Source organism: Trachurus trachurus (genome assembly GCF_905171665.1).
Source record: "Trachurus trachurus genome assembly, chromosome: 6".
Classification (NCBI taxonomy): Eukaryota; Metazoa; Chordata; class Actinopteri; order Carangiformes; family Carangidae; genus Trachurus; species Trachurus trachurus.
Window position 1 is genome coordinate 28,509,320 of NC_139897.1, and position 19,129 is coordinate 28,528,448.

The 19,129-nt window shown below is 42.1% G+C and overlaps 1 protein-coding gene across 1 annotated transcript in view; it reads right to left on the bottom strand.

The window, feature by feature from the left end:
* The window catches only part of met (MET proto-oncogene, receptor tyrosine kinase), a 91,128-nt gene that overhangs the window by 34,741 nt on the left and 37,258 nt on the right, over positions 1-19,129 (bottom strand). The window contains exons 5-11 of the mRNA XM_083973844.1: positions 14,580-14,708; positions 13,624-13,797; positions 12,032-12,189; positions 11,265-11,382; positions 11,001-11,137; positions 10,008-10,172; positions 7,716-7,815 (exon numbers count right to left, since the gene is read on the bottom strand). Coding sequence (XP_083829970.1) covers positions 7,716-7,815; positions 10,008-10,172; positions 11,001-11,137; positions 11,265-11,382; positions 12,032-12,189; positions 13,624-13,797; positions 14,580-14,708 — 981 coding nt within the window. The remainder of the gene's footprint in view (positions 1-7,715; positions 7,816-10,007; positions 10,173-11,000; positions 11,138-11,264; positions 11,383-12,031; positions 12,190-13,623; positions 13,798-14,579; positions 14,709-19,129) is intronic.

Genomic DNA, 19,129 nt, shown 5'->3' on the forward strand with positions numbered 1-19,129 from the left:
CCCACCACACATAAGACAGTCAGACTCCATCACAACATTCAAATCCCAACTTAAAACCCACCTGTTCAAACTGGCACACTCCCTATAAACCAGACACTCTGCACTGCACTCACTTTATCTTGATGTTTTGTTTGTTTTTGTTTTTATTGATACTATGATCTTTTATCCTCCTTTTTTGTAAGGTGACCTTGGGTGACCTGAAAGGCGCCTCCAAATAAAATGTATTATTATTATTATTATTATTATTATTATCTCACAGACAATGCACAGATCACTCAGGTTTGTTCACACGTTGTCAAAGACGACGACGATGACGATGATGACAACACAGACCTGCTGCTGCTTTTTATAGCCGCTCTTTCTCATTGATAAATTTAAACAACAAGGGGAAAAACGTAACTCATTCACTTTCATTCACTTCCTTCTCTCTGATCGTGCCCCTCCCTCCCTCCTTCCCTCTCTAACCTCCCTCCCTCCCTCCCTCCCTTCACAGCTGTGGAGGAGCATGGGAAAGGAAAAGAGGCTTCACGAGGCATTCAGGTGTCAGCTGGAAGGATTTACTTCCTGCTGGGATGAGACGGGAGGACGAGTCCGGCTCATACACACACGCAGGCCGGTGGTTTGTGAGAGCAGGCGACAGGTGTCAGGACGCTGAACTTCAACTCCAGTTCAACCAAAAACTTTAAACGTGTGATGCAGCAGCAGCAATAACAACTTCAACCCAGTTTTCTGTTGTGTGTGTATATAGGTTATGTACGTATGTGTGTGTGTGTATGTGTGTGTGTGTGTGTGCAGCCTGTTTGGCTCAGTGACCGTACCAGCCTCTCACCACCGATCATAAAATTAAAAAAAAAGAAAAGAAAAAAAAAACCTCTTTCATGTTTGTGGGAAAGCTGAGATTGGCTGAGACCGGGCTTTACAGGAGATCTGAGGGGCAGATATCAAGTCAACACTCTGCATGTGTATGTGTGTGTGTGTGTGTGTGTGTGTGTGTCCAGCTGAGACCCCTGAACCTCTGCTGGTTCTTCGGTTTCCTCCTCCTCTTTCCAATCTCGTCTCACATTTACCTTTTCTTTCTTTCTTCTTCTGACTGGACACATTTTCATTCGTTTTTCTTTTAAAATTTTTATGTCGTTTTTCAGTTGGTTTTTGTTGAGTTTTAGTCTAGTCAGTTCAGCAAAATATGAACTAAAACGTCTTAATCACTTGTTGAACACTCTGAGTTCAGTTTTAGTTCAGTTTAATTTTTCAGGTATTAAGAGGAATGCCTTGATTTGATTTGGAAAAACTCATAAGTAATAAATAGTCCCATATCGGCCTTATTGGCGTTTTATTCCTGCAACTTTAGCCATTTCTGGTAAAGATCCTCTACTATGACAAAGATATAACTCTTTACCAGCTGCGCCAATGATATGAAATGCTTTAGCTACACTTCCTGTCGCCCGTACCCCCTCCCACCACCTTGTGTTGGCTGATGAACGTATGTGTGGATGGATAAAAGTTGTCGCTATAGAGGAAAGTGAGTTATGTCCTTATGATAACATTAGTTATTTGCACAGCTAACAGTTATAATTAGCCTAGGTAGCTCGGGTGTTTGCAAACATTAGCTGACGTCTGAAATTTACCATTTTCATGTCAAAATGTTCAGAAGAGATGTGGCTTGTGAAAAATGACTCGAATATTTTACTTCGGTGACTAATGGGGCGAAAGAATTGACCATAATCTGTGTTCACGTTCACTTCTTCTCCAATTGAAGTCAATAGACTCATCACCTGCTGCTGCTGCCGCTGGTCTCCTAAAGGGGGCGGAGTCACGGAGAAACCCCACGTGTCACAGAAACAGAAAACTGACTCGTCATGGTGCGTCTTGTTTCTAAACCTTCTTTGTTGGTGTTTTCCTTCTGCAACTTTAGTAATTTACAGGAAAATATAAAATGCACGCTAAGATAATCTTCTTCTTCTTGTTGTGTTATGCAGCAGCTGATATCCTGCTCTTATTTTCACTATGTAAATAGAAATCTTATGTACATCGTCGGCATAATAAGCTATTGCTTCAGCCTGCACCTTTTAGTTGCATGTATTACTGACCAATCTATGCATTTTGTCAGTCTTTTCTTTTTTTAATGGACCAAATGAATAAATAAACTAAACTAAACTAAACAGGACAGAATGTATCTGCCATTCAGTTTAGTTTTAGTCTTACAGTAGTTTTCATTAACTATAATAATAAGTGTCCCTGAACGCAGCATTAGAGGACACGCAGACTCACTGACTGTTCGCTACTCGGTCCCTCTGCGACGTCCGATTGGAGGAAAGCCTCTCGTCTCTATTTTGAAGGCCTGAGACAATAAGACAGTTATATTGTCCCTTCCCAGGCCGCAGCTTTAACTCATCCCGTTTACTGGAAAGAATTTAACAGGCGACAGCTGGGGCCCTACGGGGCATGATCCCATCCTAAATCATTAGTAACGATAGCCTTATTTTACGCAGGCTGCCCGCTCCGTGCACTCCCTCTTCTCTCCTCGCGCTCGCTCGCTCTCTCTAGGAAGCCAAGTTTGTTTCCCCGTCTTCTCTCTGCTCTGTTGTTCCAGTTTAACATGAATAATAAACTACAGTATTAGGGCAAAGGTTCACCTCCATTCAATACTATGCTGCCTTAAAAAAAAAAAAAGATCATCACAGCGTGCGTCGTCGAGTTGAAAGAGTTGCTGAACTCGGCTGCAGCGAGTAAAAGGTGACACATGAAGAAAATGTTAACACGTGCTCCACATCTAAGATTATAGGCTCCATCCATCCATCATCACACCCTGTAAACTCAGCTACGGCCTGAACAATGAAAAACAAAAAACCAAACACAGTAGAGGAGGAGGAAAAGAAGAGGAAAAAGGAGGAGAAGGAAGAGGAGGAGGAGGAAGAAGAAGAAGATAGGCTATCCACCTTTTTCCCAACGTCAAAAACGTGTGCCGTTTTTGCTCTTCCGGTGGAATTTTATGTTTAGGTTTCCATGGTTTCCATGGTAGTCGCGGTACAGTAAATGCATGGATTTATTTATTTTATTTTTTTCAATGAAAATCTGTAAAAACGCATGGATCATCACACCAGCTTTTAACAATGGATCATCACACAAATTGACATCCGTGTTAAAAGCCAGCGTTAATACTGTAGATCCATGCGTTTACCGCAACTATGACAACGACTGAAAACCATGGAAACGTAAATGTACAATTCCACCGGAAATGCAAAACTGGCTTCCGGTTTTGACCATAGATGACGTTCGGAAACTTGTGGATAGAAGAAGGAGAAGACAAAGAAGACGACAAAGAGGAAGAAGGGTAAGAAAAAGAAAAAGAAGAGGAGGAAGAAAGTTTCTGATGCTGTTCTTGCTCCTGATTGGCCGGTTGAAGGTGTCACATGACATGACGACGCATACAGTTCCAGTCCGTTAACCTGGTGGTTCTGAGTCACTGAGCAAAGTGTGTTGAACTGCAGGTCACCATGACAATGACTCTCCTTTGTCCTCTGTGTGTGTGTGTGTTTGTTAGAGACCAACGACACCTGAACGCAGCTTAATAATTAAAAAACACAAAACAAAAACAACTAAACAACCGTTTACAGGCCTGAAACCTGTTGCTGCAGCTGTTTCTGACCTTTCAACTGTTCTTTTTTCTTCTTTTAACCCTTTGTTCACCTGGAGGGAAACTGACCAAACACACACATACACACCTTCACACACTTTCACACACACCTTCACGCCCAGGAGTGGCTAAACAAGTGCCGACTGTTTGAGTTACAGAGCTCAGAGTCAGAGAGATGACCTGATAGCAGCTGTGCAGAGACAAGACAGAGGGAGGCAGTTGTAGATTTAAGTGATACAGGGGAGGTAGGTATGTACTGTATGGGAGGGGTGAGGGGTTGGGTGGGGGGGTTCGAACCGGCGATCACCTAGCTGGATCATAAGTGTGGTGTTTGTTTCAGAGTCCTTCAGCTGGACCGTTGCTGTGTAACGACGCCTGAGCTCCCCGGAGAGCCATCGACCGCTGACCTGAACGCAGGTCAACGACCACGGAGAGGGAAACTGAAAGACGAGACACTGCAGGGAGAGTGTGTGTGTCTGTGTGTGTGAGTGTATATATCAGTGTGTGTGTGTGTGTGTGTGTGAGAAAGAGAGAGAGAGAGAGAGAGAGAGAGAGAGAGAGAGAGAGAGTCAAACAAGCGAAGAGAGACTGGATTAGAGATAAAGGTGTTTTCTATCTGTAAGATTTGAGTCTTATTCCATGAAAGTACATGATGTGCAACCCTCTGTGTGTGTGTGTCTGTGTGTGTGTGTGTGTGTATCAGTGTGTGTGTGTGTTTACCGTGTGTATTATTATCTCCTGACTGAACCAGCAGCAGCAGCAGCAGCGTGTGCCTCAGGATGACAGATAACATCATCACAAAGCACTGCTTGTCCTCAAACCGCCTCCCTAAGGCAAACATCACACTCACACTCACACACACTGCACCTTTGTCGTGTGGGAAGTGTGTTTGTTTTTGACTCACTACAAACATGTCACCTTCACTCTGACACGACACGAGGATGTGTGTGTGCATCATCCAACGCAAAGTTTTTGTCGAGATAAAAATCTCATGACGACGACAGAAACTTTTTATTATCAACGACAACGATCCGACGCTCAGGACTACGACGGAGTATTAGGGCCACATTGACAAATAAAAAAATCATAAACTTCGAGAATAAAGTTGTAAATTTATGATTTTATTCCTGTAATGTTATGACTTTTCTCTCGTAGGAAATGTATGACTTTATTCTTGTAGATTTACGACTTTATTCTCGTAATGTTATGACTTTTTTCTCGCACAAAATTTACGACTTTATCCTCAAAATTTACGACTTTATACCCGTAAATTTATGACTTTAATCTCGTAAATTTACAACTTTATTCTCGTAAATTTATAACTTTTTTCTCAAAGTCTGTGCTTTGTTTTGTTTATCTCAATGTGGCCCTAATACTCCATCGTACTGGACTGAGTTTTGTTTTTGTTTTTTATTTTCAGATTAGATTTTTATTTTTTATTTTTTTATATTCTACAGTTTATGAAGTGTATTTTTGTTTTAATAACAGTTTGTCTGTTGTTTCTTTCTCGTGTGTTTGTGGAGATGTGGATTTCATCGACTCTTTCAGTTCCTGCAGAAAAGAATCTGTTTGGTGGAAACGTGGCTGAAGCGTCATCACGTTCTCATGTGTTTTCTGTTTCACTTCATGATGATTATCATTTATATATAAAAAACACGGAGCTCCACTTCTCTGTTCTTGGTGTTATAGTGATAAAATCCGAGCTGAGCTGAATGGACCTGGATGTCGCGTGTCAGCTCAGGGACACAGAGGGGAAGTGGCGTCGTGGTCGGTCTCATTAGTTCACACAGCAGCGACAGCGTTCAGAGAAGAGATACTATCTGTTGCTCAAGTCAACATTTACATCTGTGGTACCAGAATCGTCGGGGGGGTCGATTCGGCTGTTGTTGTGGAAAATGTTGCAACAAAACAAAAAAGAAAAACAGTGAGACTCTGCAGCTTGTTTTCTTATTAGTTACGAAAAAAAAAAATCCCCCAAAGCATGACGAGTATTTGAACCTGATTTCAAAAGAAATCAAGTTGCGTAAACATTTTCTAGAAATCAATGTCACGAAAAAGAACAAAAACAAGCTGCAAATTCTGCAAATTTCAGCAGGTTTTTCCACTTTAATTGTGAAATTTCCACAACAAAAGACAAAAAACAAGCTCATAAAAATTTGATTTCTGCCTCTAAGAGATCAGGATCCACAGGTAATATAGATATTTTAAAGGGTTAGTTCAACATTTTGGCAAATTGGCCCATAATCCCTACAGTTTTAGTTTGTTACCTTTAATTGTCGGTGCAAGCTATTTTTAGAACGGCGGAGCAGAGCTGCGAGCTTGGAGGTAAATACAGAGACTGCTTGTGGAAAAAATGCCCCCGACGGGAACTCACAAGGGGTTTTGCATGAATTTCCCTCTAAACAACTCTGTCTGGTAACGTTCTGTTATTATCTCATAGCGTGGTGAATGTGCAGGTCACAACTTGTCCACCAGAGCGTTGTGGAGTTGTTGGATTGTGTATTTGATGAGTTTGATGAGGGAAACCAAGAAATCCCATGAGCCTCCGTAGCGTAGCTCTGAGCAGCTCACGGCTCTGCTCCGCCGTTCTAAAAATAGCTTGCACCGACAATTAAAGGTAATGAACCTACTGCTATGACTATAGGGATTATGGCAATGGAGCCAATTTGCCAAAATGTTGAACTATCCCTTTAAAAAGGTGTCATTCATGTGGGTCCTGCAGCCTGGGACCAGTCAGTAGCTTCTGCTGACTCACCTTTTAAAAGCCCCCCCGCCTCTCTCTGACCTGGATGACATTTTAAAAACATTTAACACCTTTAAAACGCTCGTTGTAATTTGCTCGACATAAATTCCCGACATGTTGAGGAGCTGCAGACGGAGCGATGAAAGCCTGCTGCATGGTGACGGGGGGTGGGGGGGATAATTCAAAACACCTCCAGGCCCCGAGCCAGACCAGGCCGGGCCGAGGAGGAGGTATGCATGCATCTGTGTGTGTGTGTTGTGTGTGTTTTAGTGTGTGTGTGTGTGTGTATCGTTTTCCTGCAGTAAGTAGAATCCAGTGTGACGGAGGTGAGGAGAGCCAGAGCATCCTAAAGGCTTCGCGCTGAGTCAGAGGTGACAGATGGATCCTACACATCCATCGCTCTGTGGATTTTCCATTTCCTTTCTTCTCATGTGTCTCTTTCTCTCTCTCTCTCTCTCTCTCTCCGTCTCTTTTCCATTGTAAAGAACGAGTGTCTTTTTGTTTTTTTCCTTGTTCCTGCTGATCGGTGTCTGGGGGCGTTCGTATGTATAATGACAATAACATTCAGGGAACTTGGCCTCCTGGTCGTCACGGGATTATTATTATATTAACAGGTCATATATGTTGAATTTATTACCACATTGACTGGATATATGAAGCATTTATGACATATAAGAGTAAAAATGAGATAAATGCATGTATTATTTATTTAATGCGTATGTTTTTTTTTTAAATAACATACATTGATGAGCTTATGTTTGTTTTTCTTATTAACTTGAACAGGTGCATGTGCAGAACAATGACACCACTGTATATAACATGTACATATTGACAGACTGTGGGATGCACATACTATATATATGTATATAACATGTGACTTATGTGTGCAATGTAAACAAACCTGCTCTTTTACTCTCAGAATTAAGGTCAGACAAATAAAGTTTTTTGAATTTGAAACACATATACACATTTGAATGGGCTAGATGCAAATTTCAATATATGCAACTCGTTCTAGTTTGCACACGATTTTATATGTATGAATATTTTTACATTTGTGTGTTTGTTTTATATATAAATGTACTCTTTTTTTCCACATTTGTTAAACTAGATGAAGCATGGACGTAAAAACGACGGGAGATTGAACGACTCGACAGGAAAAGAAGTAAAGATTGTTCTGTTCCAGGAAAAGTTCCCAGACAGGATCTACTCTGCGTTTTTTTGCTAAAACCACGACGTCAACCACAAACGTCAAGAATTATCCTTCCAAACTTTGCACATGGAAATAATGGATATAACATTTTTTGTACAGTACAGTAAAGGTTTTGTCGTCGTACGCACCACGTGGAAGACTTGAGCATCCTGGCCGGTGGTGAGGACCATCTGGGGCTGGAGGCCGGACTGGAGGAAGAAGCCGTGAGCCGACACCGTGCAGCCTCCACTGCAGAGAGACAGAGAGATTTATCATTTAAAAGCCAGACTGGATATGTGTTGCAGATATCTGTAATTCAGTTTTGCCTAGTCAAAAAGAACATTTCAGATATCCACAGCTACATTCTTCCTAGGACAAATGACATCACTTTTGCCATTCATGTGTATGTACGGGGTTTGTTATTACAGATATCTACAATTCAGTTGCAGATATCAGCTATGTGAATTACGGATATCTGTAACTGAATTACGACTATTCCTAATTCCAGTTTGAGATATCTACAATTTCATTCTGACTAGTCATAATTCCAGTTCAAGATATCTTTAATGGCAAATGGCAAAAGTAAAGTAATTTGTCCTAGGAAGAACGTAGTTGTGGATATCTGAAATGTTCTTTTTGACGAGGCAACGCTGAATTACAGATATCTTGAATGAATAATCCAACTATTCAAAATGTAATTAGGACAAGTCAGAAAGGCGTTGTTGATATCTACAATGTTAAACCCGCTTGCCATAGAGAAGCGGATATTAATGACGACTATTACTAATTCCAGTTTGAGATATCTACAATTTGATTCTGACTAGTCATAATTCCAGTTCAAGATATCTTTAATTCACCTCAATTAAAGATATCTACATGTCCCTTTTCAGATATCTTAAATTAAGTTTGGACTAGGCAAAATGACAATGAAGATATCTCAAACTGGAATTAGGAATAGTCGTAATTCAGTTACAGATATCTGTAATTCACATAGTGGATATCTGCAACTGAATTGCAGAATCAAGGATGAACTGCATTTTGTGTTTCATTGTCCGTTATATGATGAAGCCAGGCAGTTTTTGTTTCAGAAAATGCAAAATGTGAAGCCTGAGTTGTTTTGGGTTGATGATGAGGTAAAGTTGGAATGGTTCTTCAGAAAAGAAGTCTTCACTATAGCTACTTTCATAAAAAGTGCCTGGTCAAAAAGAAAAAGTGAATTATTTATGTGAATTCCATGTGTTTTTTGTTTTGTCTGTGCTCTGATGATTTTGTTTGTTGTCTAAATATGAAATGTGTCTTGTAAGCCTTAAAGCAGAAGTGAGTGGTCCGGTCGTTTTCGCTAATGTTGCGTTCCAGGCAGGCTTTTGAAATCGTAAATTACAGCTTCAAGTCACAATTTACGACTTTGTAGCGTTCCAGGCAACCCACTCGTGTTTTTCCGACCTGTTTTACAGGTGAAAGTCACTATAACGGCCACTCGTAACTTCCGACCGGTGAAGTCGTACCAGATCGAACTGGTACCACTTCACGGTCGGAAAAATACGAGTTTCCTTGAACGCACCATAACAGTCCTCGTCGCTACGTCACCACATTCACGGCGTTCCTTGGCTGCACACACAGCCCTGCATGCCGTTCTCTCTCCTCATTGGATAAAAACTGTAGGATACGATAAATGTTTTCTCCTTAGCTCAGAGCAGAGCAGAGTGACTGACAGACCCGTGATTCAGTCCAAACACTCTATGTAAGTGATTGCTGTCGGAAGATATAACTATTTAAGACTTATATTAACACAAATATATCACTTACTTCTGCTTTAATTGGTGCATGACACTTATATAAATATAAATTCATTCATTCAAATTCATTCATGTAGATATCTGTAATGACAAAACCTCATACACATGAATGGAAAATGTGATGTCATTTGTCCTATAGGAAGAACGTAGTTGTGGATCTGAAATGTTCTTTTTGACGAGGCAACACTGAATTACAGATATCTTGAATAAAAAAATCCAACTACTCAAAATGTAATTAGGACAAGTCAGAAAGCAGCGTTGTTGATATCTACAATGTTAAATCCGCTTGCCGTAGAGAAGCGGATATCATCCTGACCATGAGACAGACAGACACAGTAGATCCCCACTGGGAGGGCCCTGCTGTTAGCGTTAGCAGTTTAGCCACTCGTCACCTCCCACTCGTTTCCTCCCGCTGTAAAACCGGAGCATTAATCTGTCTCGGCTCATCCACGTTTATTCTAACTCAAATCCCACTCCCCCAACCTCCCCCCACTCCCTCTCTGGAGGTTTTTTTTCACTCCTCGAGGTGAAGAAACAAAGCAACAGCTCAAAAACTGCAGGAAACTTAAAAAAAAAAAAAAAAACTGAGCTTGACGTTGACATGCGAAAGCGTTCCCTTGGCGGCGGCGGCGGCTGAGGTCTGACCTGACGAAGGAGCGCGACGGCTGGATGCTGTTGATGATCGGGTCCTGGTTGTAGGTGAAGAGCACGGGGGCGAGCAGCTCCACAGAGTCCACCGTCAGCTTCACCGGCTGCTCCGAGGGGACGGCGTGGGGGGGCGTCTTACAGGTCAGCATGGTGGACGTCACACTGATGGAGGGAGGGAGGGAGGAAGAGGAGAGTAGAGAGGGGAGGAGGGGAGGAGGGGGGAGGGAATGAACACACAGGATATACCGTTGTGTTAGTATGTACAGTGGATGCCATTGTCCTAAACAACCCCCCCACCCCCCTCCTGTAACCCCTCACATTCATTAGTCCTGCACACAATTCCTGAGAAGTCCTGTTTGTGCGGGAAAAAGTGACAGAATAAGGAAAAGAGAGAGAAAAATTAGAGGAAACGAGTGAATGAAAGAGAAATCCTTGACCTCCCGACCTCCCTCTCTGGTTCAAGAAGTTACAGGTCACTGCAAATTCACTGTACAACCAAACCCAACCAAACTCACTTCACACGCAAACTTTATTCCTGTTAGAGATATAGAAAGGAATAGGTAAAGGGATAGTTCAACATTTTTGGCCAATTCGCCATAGTAATTGCCATAAACCCTATAGTCTTGCCTTTAATTTCAAAAGCGCAAGTAGTTTATAGGAGTATTTGCTTCATGTGTCGTAATGTTACATAATTATACGTTATTATCTTATAGCGTGGTGAATGTGCAGGTCACAACTTGTCCATGAGAGCGTTTTGGAGTTGTTGGATTGTGTATTTAGTTTGATGAGGTAAATGTAAATGTCCTGTGCACCTCAGTTGTGTTCACTGAGCAGCTTGCGTCTCTGCTCCGCCAATCTCAAAACAACATGCACAGACAATTAAAGGTAATGAACCTACTCCTAAAACTATAGAGATTATGGCAATAGGCGTATTTGCCAAAATGTTGAACTATCCCTTTAAAAAGAAAGAAAGAAAGAAAACAAATCTACCTCTGGATTTTACAGGGAGCTTTCCCGATCATCACCTCCTGTCTGTTCCCAGTGTCGAGGAAAGCTCCTCTGATGGTCAGCATCGTGTTCCCGGACTTGGGCCCGAACGCCGGGAAGATTTCGTGGATCACCGGCTCCTGGACGACGACGAAGAAACAACGACATAAAGTCAATAAAACTAGAAGGAAAAACCTCTAAAAACGTGAATACATTTAACCAAATAGCTTATTTTTGATCCAAGTAATCACAATTAAAGTTTCTCACCACGAAGGTGAAGCCCCCCTCCATGGTGGCGACCTTGTTGCCGGTGGTGACCTTCACCGTGTGACCCGACGGGGTGAAGTTCCCACTGAACACCGGGGAACACTGCATCTCAGTCCACCTTAAAACACACAAACACACAAACACACACACACAGAGACAGAACCAGGCATTATATATTGAGCCGTGCAGCGTTTATCCTAATTCAATGATGATCCGACTGCTGCCCTGCAGGAATGCACAGAGGCCATCTTCATGTGGGACCGAGCTGTTGGTGGGTGGTGGTTTTATTTTTCTACCCTCATTCCTAATGAGCTTGTTTGTAGCAGAAAGGGCTTTTGAATGGGACGACGTGCAGGAGGCCTCAGTGGATTTGGGAGAGCGGAAAAGTCTGGATGCAGCGATTTTTTCCCAGCAATTTTTCAGTTAGAGGAGTCATGTGTTGAAGGCGCCTAGAGAAAGGAGAGGAGGGGGGGGTGGGGGGTGTAGGAGGTGGTGGTGGTGGTGGTGGGGGGGGGGGTTCTTAACATTCTTCCTCCAACACAATAACCCCCTATAAAACCTGCCCTGCCCCTATAGGACGCCAGTGCACGGGGCCCTTTATCTCGTGAACACCCACCACTGTTTCTCTCTATTGCCTCCTCTCACATACAGAGCAGGAGCTGAGCTGTTTACCCACGATGCATCATGTGTAATACATATAATACAAAGATATGCAGGCCAGATGTGCAAGATGTACAGTACACACACACACACACACACATACACACCTGTTGGCGTTGTCCTGTCGGGGCAGTTTGCAGTGAGCTCCCGCCACCTCCACGGACACCAGAGACGACTCGAAGCTCTCCGTCTTGTCGAAGCCGAAGTTGCGGCCGCAGATCGTCACCGTGGTGGAGCCGCGAATCGGCCCCGAGTTTGGAAAAACCTGATGCACACATTGATGTTTTATAGACTTAGAGATACTTTACATATAAGGTCATAGAAGAGCAATACAACAATAAATATACAGAACTTATATTATATATTATACAGTAGGTCATAATGAAACAACAAAGCATCTGCAATCACACACACTGGTCTCTTGTCTAATCAAATCAAATTTAAAAAGTTTTAGCTTCTTGTTGCAGCTCAGCCTCTGTCTTATCGAAGCTGGTCCAGATGTTTGTTTGTTTTCTTTTCTTCCAACATCTGTCATTGCAACACATCTGGTCTGAAATGACAGTCTCTCAATTTCTGCCTGTTCAGTTTTTAAGAAATCAATGACACATCGTCGTGTAAAAAGCTGCACGGTGACATTATTACCCAAGTTGGGTTCGGTGTTTGTCATTGTTTTTTAGCACCAATGAGCAAATATCCCATAATCACATTCAAACATGTTGTAATTTAAGACTAAACTAGACGTCTGCATTTCCTCTCGACTCTGTTCTCTAAGCGGAAGAGAGAGCGAGCGATCCTATTGGCTGCTCTGCCGATGCAGATGTGTGAGCTCATGCGTTCAGATGGACGTGTGAAGTGTTTTTAAAGATGGACAGATGTGTTGTAATGTTGCTAACAGTTTAACCATCTGCTAACGTGGCCAAAGACTTATTTGTGAAGCTTTTGTGTAAATCTCAGAGGGTTTCAACTAAACTTCTGTCCTTCTTTCTAGACTTCTTTTATTATTATCTAACAACACTGCAGATAAAATGCACTTAACGCCAGAAAAAAGAGCCTTATCCTGAGCGATAACATCCAAATGTTGTGTAAGTGAAGTTTCCAGACAAAGAGGTGTGTTTTTTTTACAAGTTTTTGCCCCATTAACCATTTTGTAGCCTGTTATTGGGGGTTTCATAAGCAGAGACAGTGCAGCAGCATGAGGTGGTGCATTAAAGGCCCGCAGGAATGAACACCGCCCCCCTCACAAAGTCAGAGTGGTGTTAAATAGGACAGTGCTGCTGCTGCTGCTGCTGCAGTGGAGAAGACGAAGAAGGAGGTCGCTCTGTGACCTTCGCAGGTGCCAACACAAGACAGATGCAGCACAAACATGCAGATCGCAGCGTTTTTTTGAGGAGTAAACTTTGAACCTGTCACGATGTGTTCAGGGCCTGAGTCAGCAGGAAGCTGCAGAGTTACTGAAGTTTGCTTTTTAGGTTCTGGTTTATTTGCGCAGTGGTGAAACAGCAGCGGACTGAACAATGAAGAACTGATAAAGTTTAAGCAAACGAGTGCAAAACAGGAGGTGAAAAATGTCCTTCCCCCCTGCTATGCTTCCCCGCGTCACGCTTTTATTTTGAAAATCTCCTCAGCTGGTAAGTGGATAGTGGTGACTTGAAGTAAATTAAAAGCTGTGACCTTCCTGTCCTGTCCCTGTGGCGATTACCTTGGTAATGACAGGTGTGCACTGCTGCTGCGTCCAGTTGGAGGACGGACACTCGCTGGCTCTGGTGCAGTTCCCGTCGCACCAGCCGCAGTCGGTCACCCTGGACGCCAGCAGACAGGAAGTACAGGTGGTCAGCTGACCACAGCCGGGGCCGATCAGGGGCACCTTGGTGATCTGGACAGAGGAGGAAAAGTTGAGTTAAAATGCACAGAAACAGACACTTTTCTCTTGTTATAAGGATAGTTCAACATTTTGGCAAATTGGCCCATTGCCATATTGCTATAGTTTTAGCAGTAGGTTTGTTACCTTTAAATACAGAGACTGCTTGCTGAAAAACTGTCCCTGAAGGCAACGTGCATCAGCGGTTGTGCATATATTCCCCTCTAAAACAACTCTGTCTGGTAACGTTCTGTTATTATCTCATAGCGTGGTGAATGTGCAGGTCACAACTTGTCCACCAGAGCGTTGTGGAGTTGTTGGATTGTGTATTTGATGAGTTTGATGAGGGAAACCAAGAAATCCCATGAGCCTCCGTTGCGTAGCTCTGAGCAGCTCACGGCTCTGCTCCGCCGTTCTAAAAATAGCTTGCACCGACAAATAAAGGTAATGAACCTACTGCTATGACTATAGGGATTATGGCAATGGGGCTAATTCGCCAAAATGTTGAACCATCCCTTTAAATCCCTTTAAAACACATGAGGATGATAAAATTTATCTCCTCAAACTGGCAACAGTTTTTCCCAGAAATGATGACAAGAAAAGGCCAAAAAACATCGACAGGAAGCCTCGAGGAACAATAATCTCTTTTATCAGCTGGCTCTGCTCCGCTGTCACTCTCTTTTTTTCCACAAGCGATGCTGTTTTTGCAGGATTCTTGCAAAGTACTGGGTGTTTATTAGCTATACAGTAGTAATCGCTATAATATTGTATTTGTGGTCTTAGTCCATTGCACCCACCTTGTTCCCTGTGGCCATCAGCACGGATCCCTCTGATTGGTTGTCGTCCAGCAGAGCCAAGCTGGAGGAGACGGGTCTGGAGTCGAGGCGGATGTTGACGTGAGGCGACGCGAACCGGGAAAACAGCACCTGAAGGAGGGAGGAGGACACGTCAAGACTTACTGTAGGTATTTCACAAAATCAATACACTGTATATATTGAATTTGCATTTTTTCGTGGATGCAGCAGCCAAACGTTGCTCATTGCTATAAAAAAAGGAGAAAAAAAAAACAAGGTGCAAAAACAATGGCAACATCTGTGGCTAAAGATAAACCTATAATGAAATCAAATCAGAGGCATGTAAGTCACAAGGTGTCTGGGCTTTTTAAAAAAAAAACATCCAGCGCTAAGTTCAGACGAGGACACAACGTCGTTAGGAGGTGTTTTTTCTTTTCTTTTCTTTTTTTATTCGCTTCACTTGTCATTGTTGCTCTGTGTTTTCTGGAAGCAGGCAGCTACTGGGATGAAAAACTAGAAGACATTAACGACTTTCTTGGCGCTCAACCAGCAAAAATATGATCCAGCCTAGTGTCATCTCTTGTCCCTGGGTAAAAAGCTTCTCTGGCGTTTGGCTTATCTTTAAAATGGAGCCATTGTGTCAAGTAGAATTGTTTTTTAAGGAAATCAGTTACCATACGGGTCTTGTCCACTGTCAAGGTGAAGATAAGACTCTTTCTTTTTGTAGACGAGTTGTACTATCATAAAAAGTGACAGTGCAGGTGTAACTAACTAAGATGTGTCTGTTCCTTCCTGTGTCTGATGTTGGACGTCACTGAGGCTGCAGGGCCGTTGATCTAATAAAGAAAACTGGACTGCTTTCATTATCAATTAGTTAAAGTGTCTTTGACAAGTCAGTGTGGGAGTCAAAGGCAACCCTGATGATGTTAAACTTTATTTAACTCAAAGAAATTTGAATTTAGACCAGATTTTAGGTTATTATTCATCAACGTTATATCATTTCATGGTTAATCACCAACTGCAATCACCAAAATGTGATTTTAAAAGACTCCTATCTTGGTAAAATGCCATTTGCCTGCATATTTTTTGCCTTAACACAAAATAAAATAACAAAGTAAAAAGTTTTTTGACTTGAATGAAAAAATAAAAAAATCAATTCATCAAAAATAATCTGCTCCACGTGTTAGCTTGCTTTGCTAAAACAGGAAGTGGACATAGCTAGCTTTAGCTCTAGCAGAGATATTTATTAGCATTTTTTAATGTCTATTTAGAAATGTGTAAAAATAGAAAACAACACATTGAGATTTAACAAGAATTTGACGCTTTTCACACTTTCATCACTCTGTATTAACTCTTTAGCATCATAGTGACTAGATTTAATTTGACATATCACAACAAAGTGTTTTGTTTTCACACTATTGTGACTCTGTTTTGACTCTTAGTGCCACGGCAACAAGTTTTCTAGCTAATGAGATAATATAACATCTGGCTAAAGTTTTGAAGTTATCAGAGGATAATTTTTTTGCCCTTATGGAGCTCTACGTATCTCTGGTTTAAAGAGGAACTACGTAATGTCTGGTCGCTTAATTTTCTGCTGTTTTGCTAACGCTCCTCCTCTCGGCCATGTGCATTTGTTTACAACGAAGCTGGCAAGAAATCAATAAATAGAGCGGTACATAACGTTATATACAATGTTACCATATTTGTGTAGTCTTAGCTGTCATAAACCAAAGACTGCGGGTTATGGGCGCGTTTGTGCCGCAGAGACGAGAGCTGGGACACCGGGGCGGCGGTGGCGATCTTTCAAAGTTGTTCTTCAGCCAAGCCAAGCCAGTCTCCCTTGTAACAATTAAGTCATTTATTAATTTATTAAGCTGTCTAATTAAGGTAGCATAGTTAAGCTACAAATCCTGCATAGTTCCTCTTTAACGTACATCGTTACAGTTATCATCAGACTTTATAGCACCAGGCTATATTATATTTCACCTTCAGGGAACTACTTCTGTTTTTAACTCACAAATCTGATGAAGTTACAAGTGAATAATGAATCATCTATAACTTTAAATCACCTTGACAAATATTATTAGATCACAAAAGTTAGCAGCATCTGACCACTTTTTTTTTTAAACTAGCATGGTCAGCTCCAGCCAAACTACTGACTATAACTACATAACAGCATTTTATTTGAAAATACATCACTGTCTCCATCCAGTAAACATGTTTAACTTATTATAATTTCAAAATGAAGCACCATCTTTCAATCTCACTCTATTTCTGAACTTTTAACAACATAGTTGAGTCAGGACAGACCGTGGGGTTGGGGCATGTTGTGTTGTTGTGCCACACACGTAATACACACTTTCCATCCAGCCTCTTTATCAGACATATGGTAAATTGACTCATTCACTAATACCCATAAACACACATGTTTCCTTCTCTCTCTCTCTCTTACAGACACACACTCACACACACACACACACACACACCTGGAAGAGCGTTTATCATTTGCGGTTACGCTGCAATTACAGGCCTGGGAGCAAACAGAACAGGACAGGGTCTCTAATGGGGTGTGTGGTTGCTCCAGTTACATGAAGCCCTTTAAATTATACTGCTCCCCCTACGATACACCCACACACACACACACACAGATGCACACACACACACATGCAAACACACACAAATAGATATAGACACACACATACAAATAGATTTAGCCCTCTGACACTCACAGTCTTCCTGCTGTGTCAGTATAAAGCCAATAAAGTCCCTCTTGCCCATGCACAGTGTACAACAGGTAGCCTGCTGCACACTGTGCTGGTATGTGTGTGTGTGTGTGTGTGTGTAATTGTATGTGGAGCCTCCAGTAAATACCTAAAACGCCCGGCATTGTAACCTATAAATGTGATTGTGTGCCCTCGCCTCAACCTCGTCGCGTCTTGTTTTCCAGCGTCATGCCTCTCCCTCTTGTTTGAGCCTCATGATCAACGTTAGCTTTGTAACGGCGAGTATAATGGGTGGCTTTCCTCTGGAGACAAGGCCCATACAACAGCCATCTCTCTGGGGGTAATAGCGGTGTAAATTACAGCTTATTGTATTAAGCCGGGGGCCGGGGGGGAAGTTTGGCCTATAAACACGGCCCACTGTGTTATTCCCACAGTGGGACGACTGAAGCCGAGGGAAACACTTCCTGAGCCAGAGAGGAGTGGACGGAGAGAGAGAGAGAGAGAGGGGAACAGCGCTCTTTTTCTTTCACTGCCTCTACCCTCATGTTCCCTGTCGCCTCGTCCGCTGGGAACCACCAGGAAACTCAAATACATGCTGAAAGTTGACGGCTCTTTTTTTTTAAGAAGAAAAAATAAAAGGATCATAACAACAATGAAATGACAGATTCTTGCTGAGAGCAGGTGGCCAAAGAGTCGCGGAAAAGACTTTATAAACACACCAGCTACCTTTTGTTTTCACATGTGTTTAACCTTGAGATCGTTCTATGATCTGTGACTTGATAGTCAATAAAATATAAAAAGCGCTGCAATCTGGGAAGAAGGCGACACCTTTTATTCTGAAGGTACAAGTTTATACACTGCTTTATTTGCCCCTATTTCTTTCTAAAAACAAAAAAAGTTGACAGGAAAAGGTGTGCTTCCTGACAACTTCCTGAACCAGACGATCTGAGCGATGATCTGATGATGTGATTTCCTTTCAAAATGAATTTGGCTGAAGCTGAATGTGTTGATATATCATAGTCATCCAGAAGTGCTGTGTCTCAAAGAACAAAAAAATGCTACGACTGAGGTTTGCATCAGCCGCAGCAAAATGTCTGATCCGCTATGACACTGTTCGGTATCGCAATGAGGATATGACCTGCGTTAAATAAGCAAAATATTCAGATTGTTGCATTTTAACCGGACAGTTCCTGTGTCTTTCTGAAAATATGCTGTAGTACATACGCCAGGCCTGTGGTGTCGCTGTAACACTGCCGCACAAATACACCAAAAAGAAGAGGTTGTGACGCTGCAAACAAACTCCAAACATCATAAGTCGACTAAACACAAGAAGTCGTGGCAGAACAAATGACGATCGATGCAGCGTGGATGCGTTTCCGGCGGCGAATCAGAGGGACATTACGTTGCGTTACATTTCGTTACGTTACATTTCTTTACGTTACATTGCATTACGTTACGTTATAATGGTGCAAAGAAAAAGGTGTTTTAAGAGAAGATTTATGAGGTATGAGATGTACGAGTATGAAGGCATGGTGCCTGTAAATAAAACATACTCATCGCATTTCAGGCAACCTTGTGCAATGTGTTTTTCGTGCATGTTGACATTGAGATGATGATGAAAATATAAGATTAATCAGTCAGCCCCAGTTTGCATTGACTGAAATGAATGAATGAATGAAAAGAGACTGGTCCCCCGGCTTCCTTCTTGTCCCGTGCATTTCAGTCCTTTCTCTCTGTCTTTGTCTGTCTCGATTGCAACATAAATTTAAAGAAGCTCGATTAATTGTGACATAAACCTCAGTCTCTGTCCTTTCGAGAAAGTTTAATCTA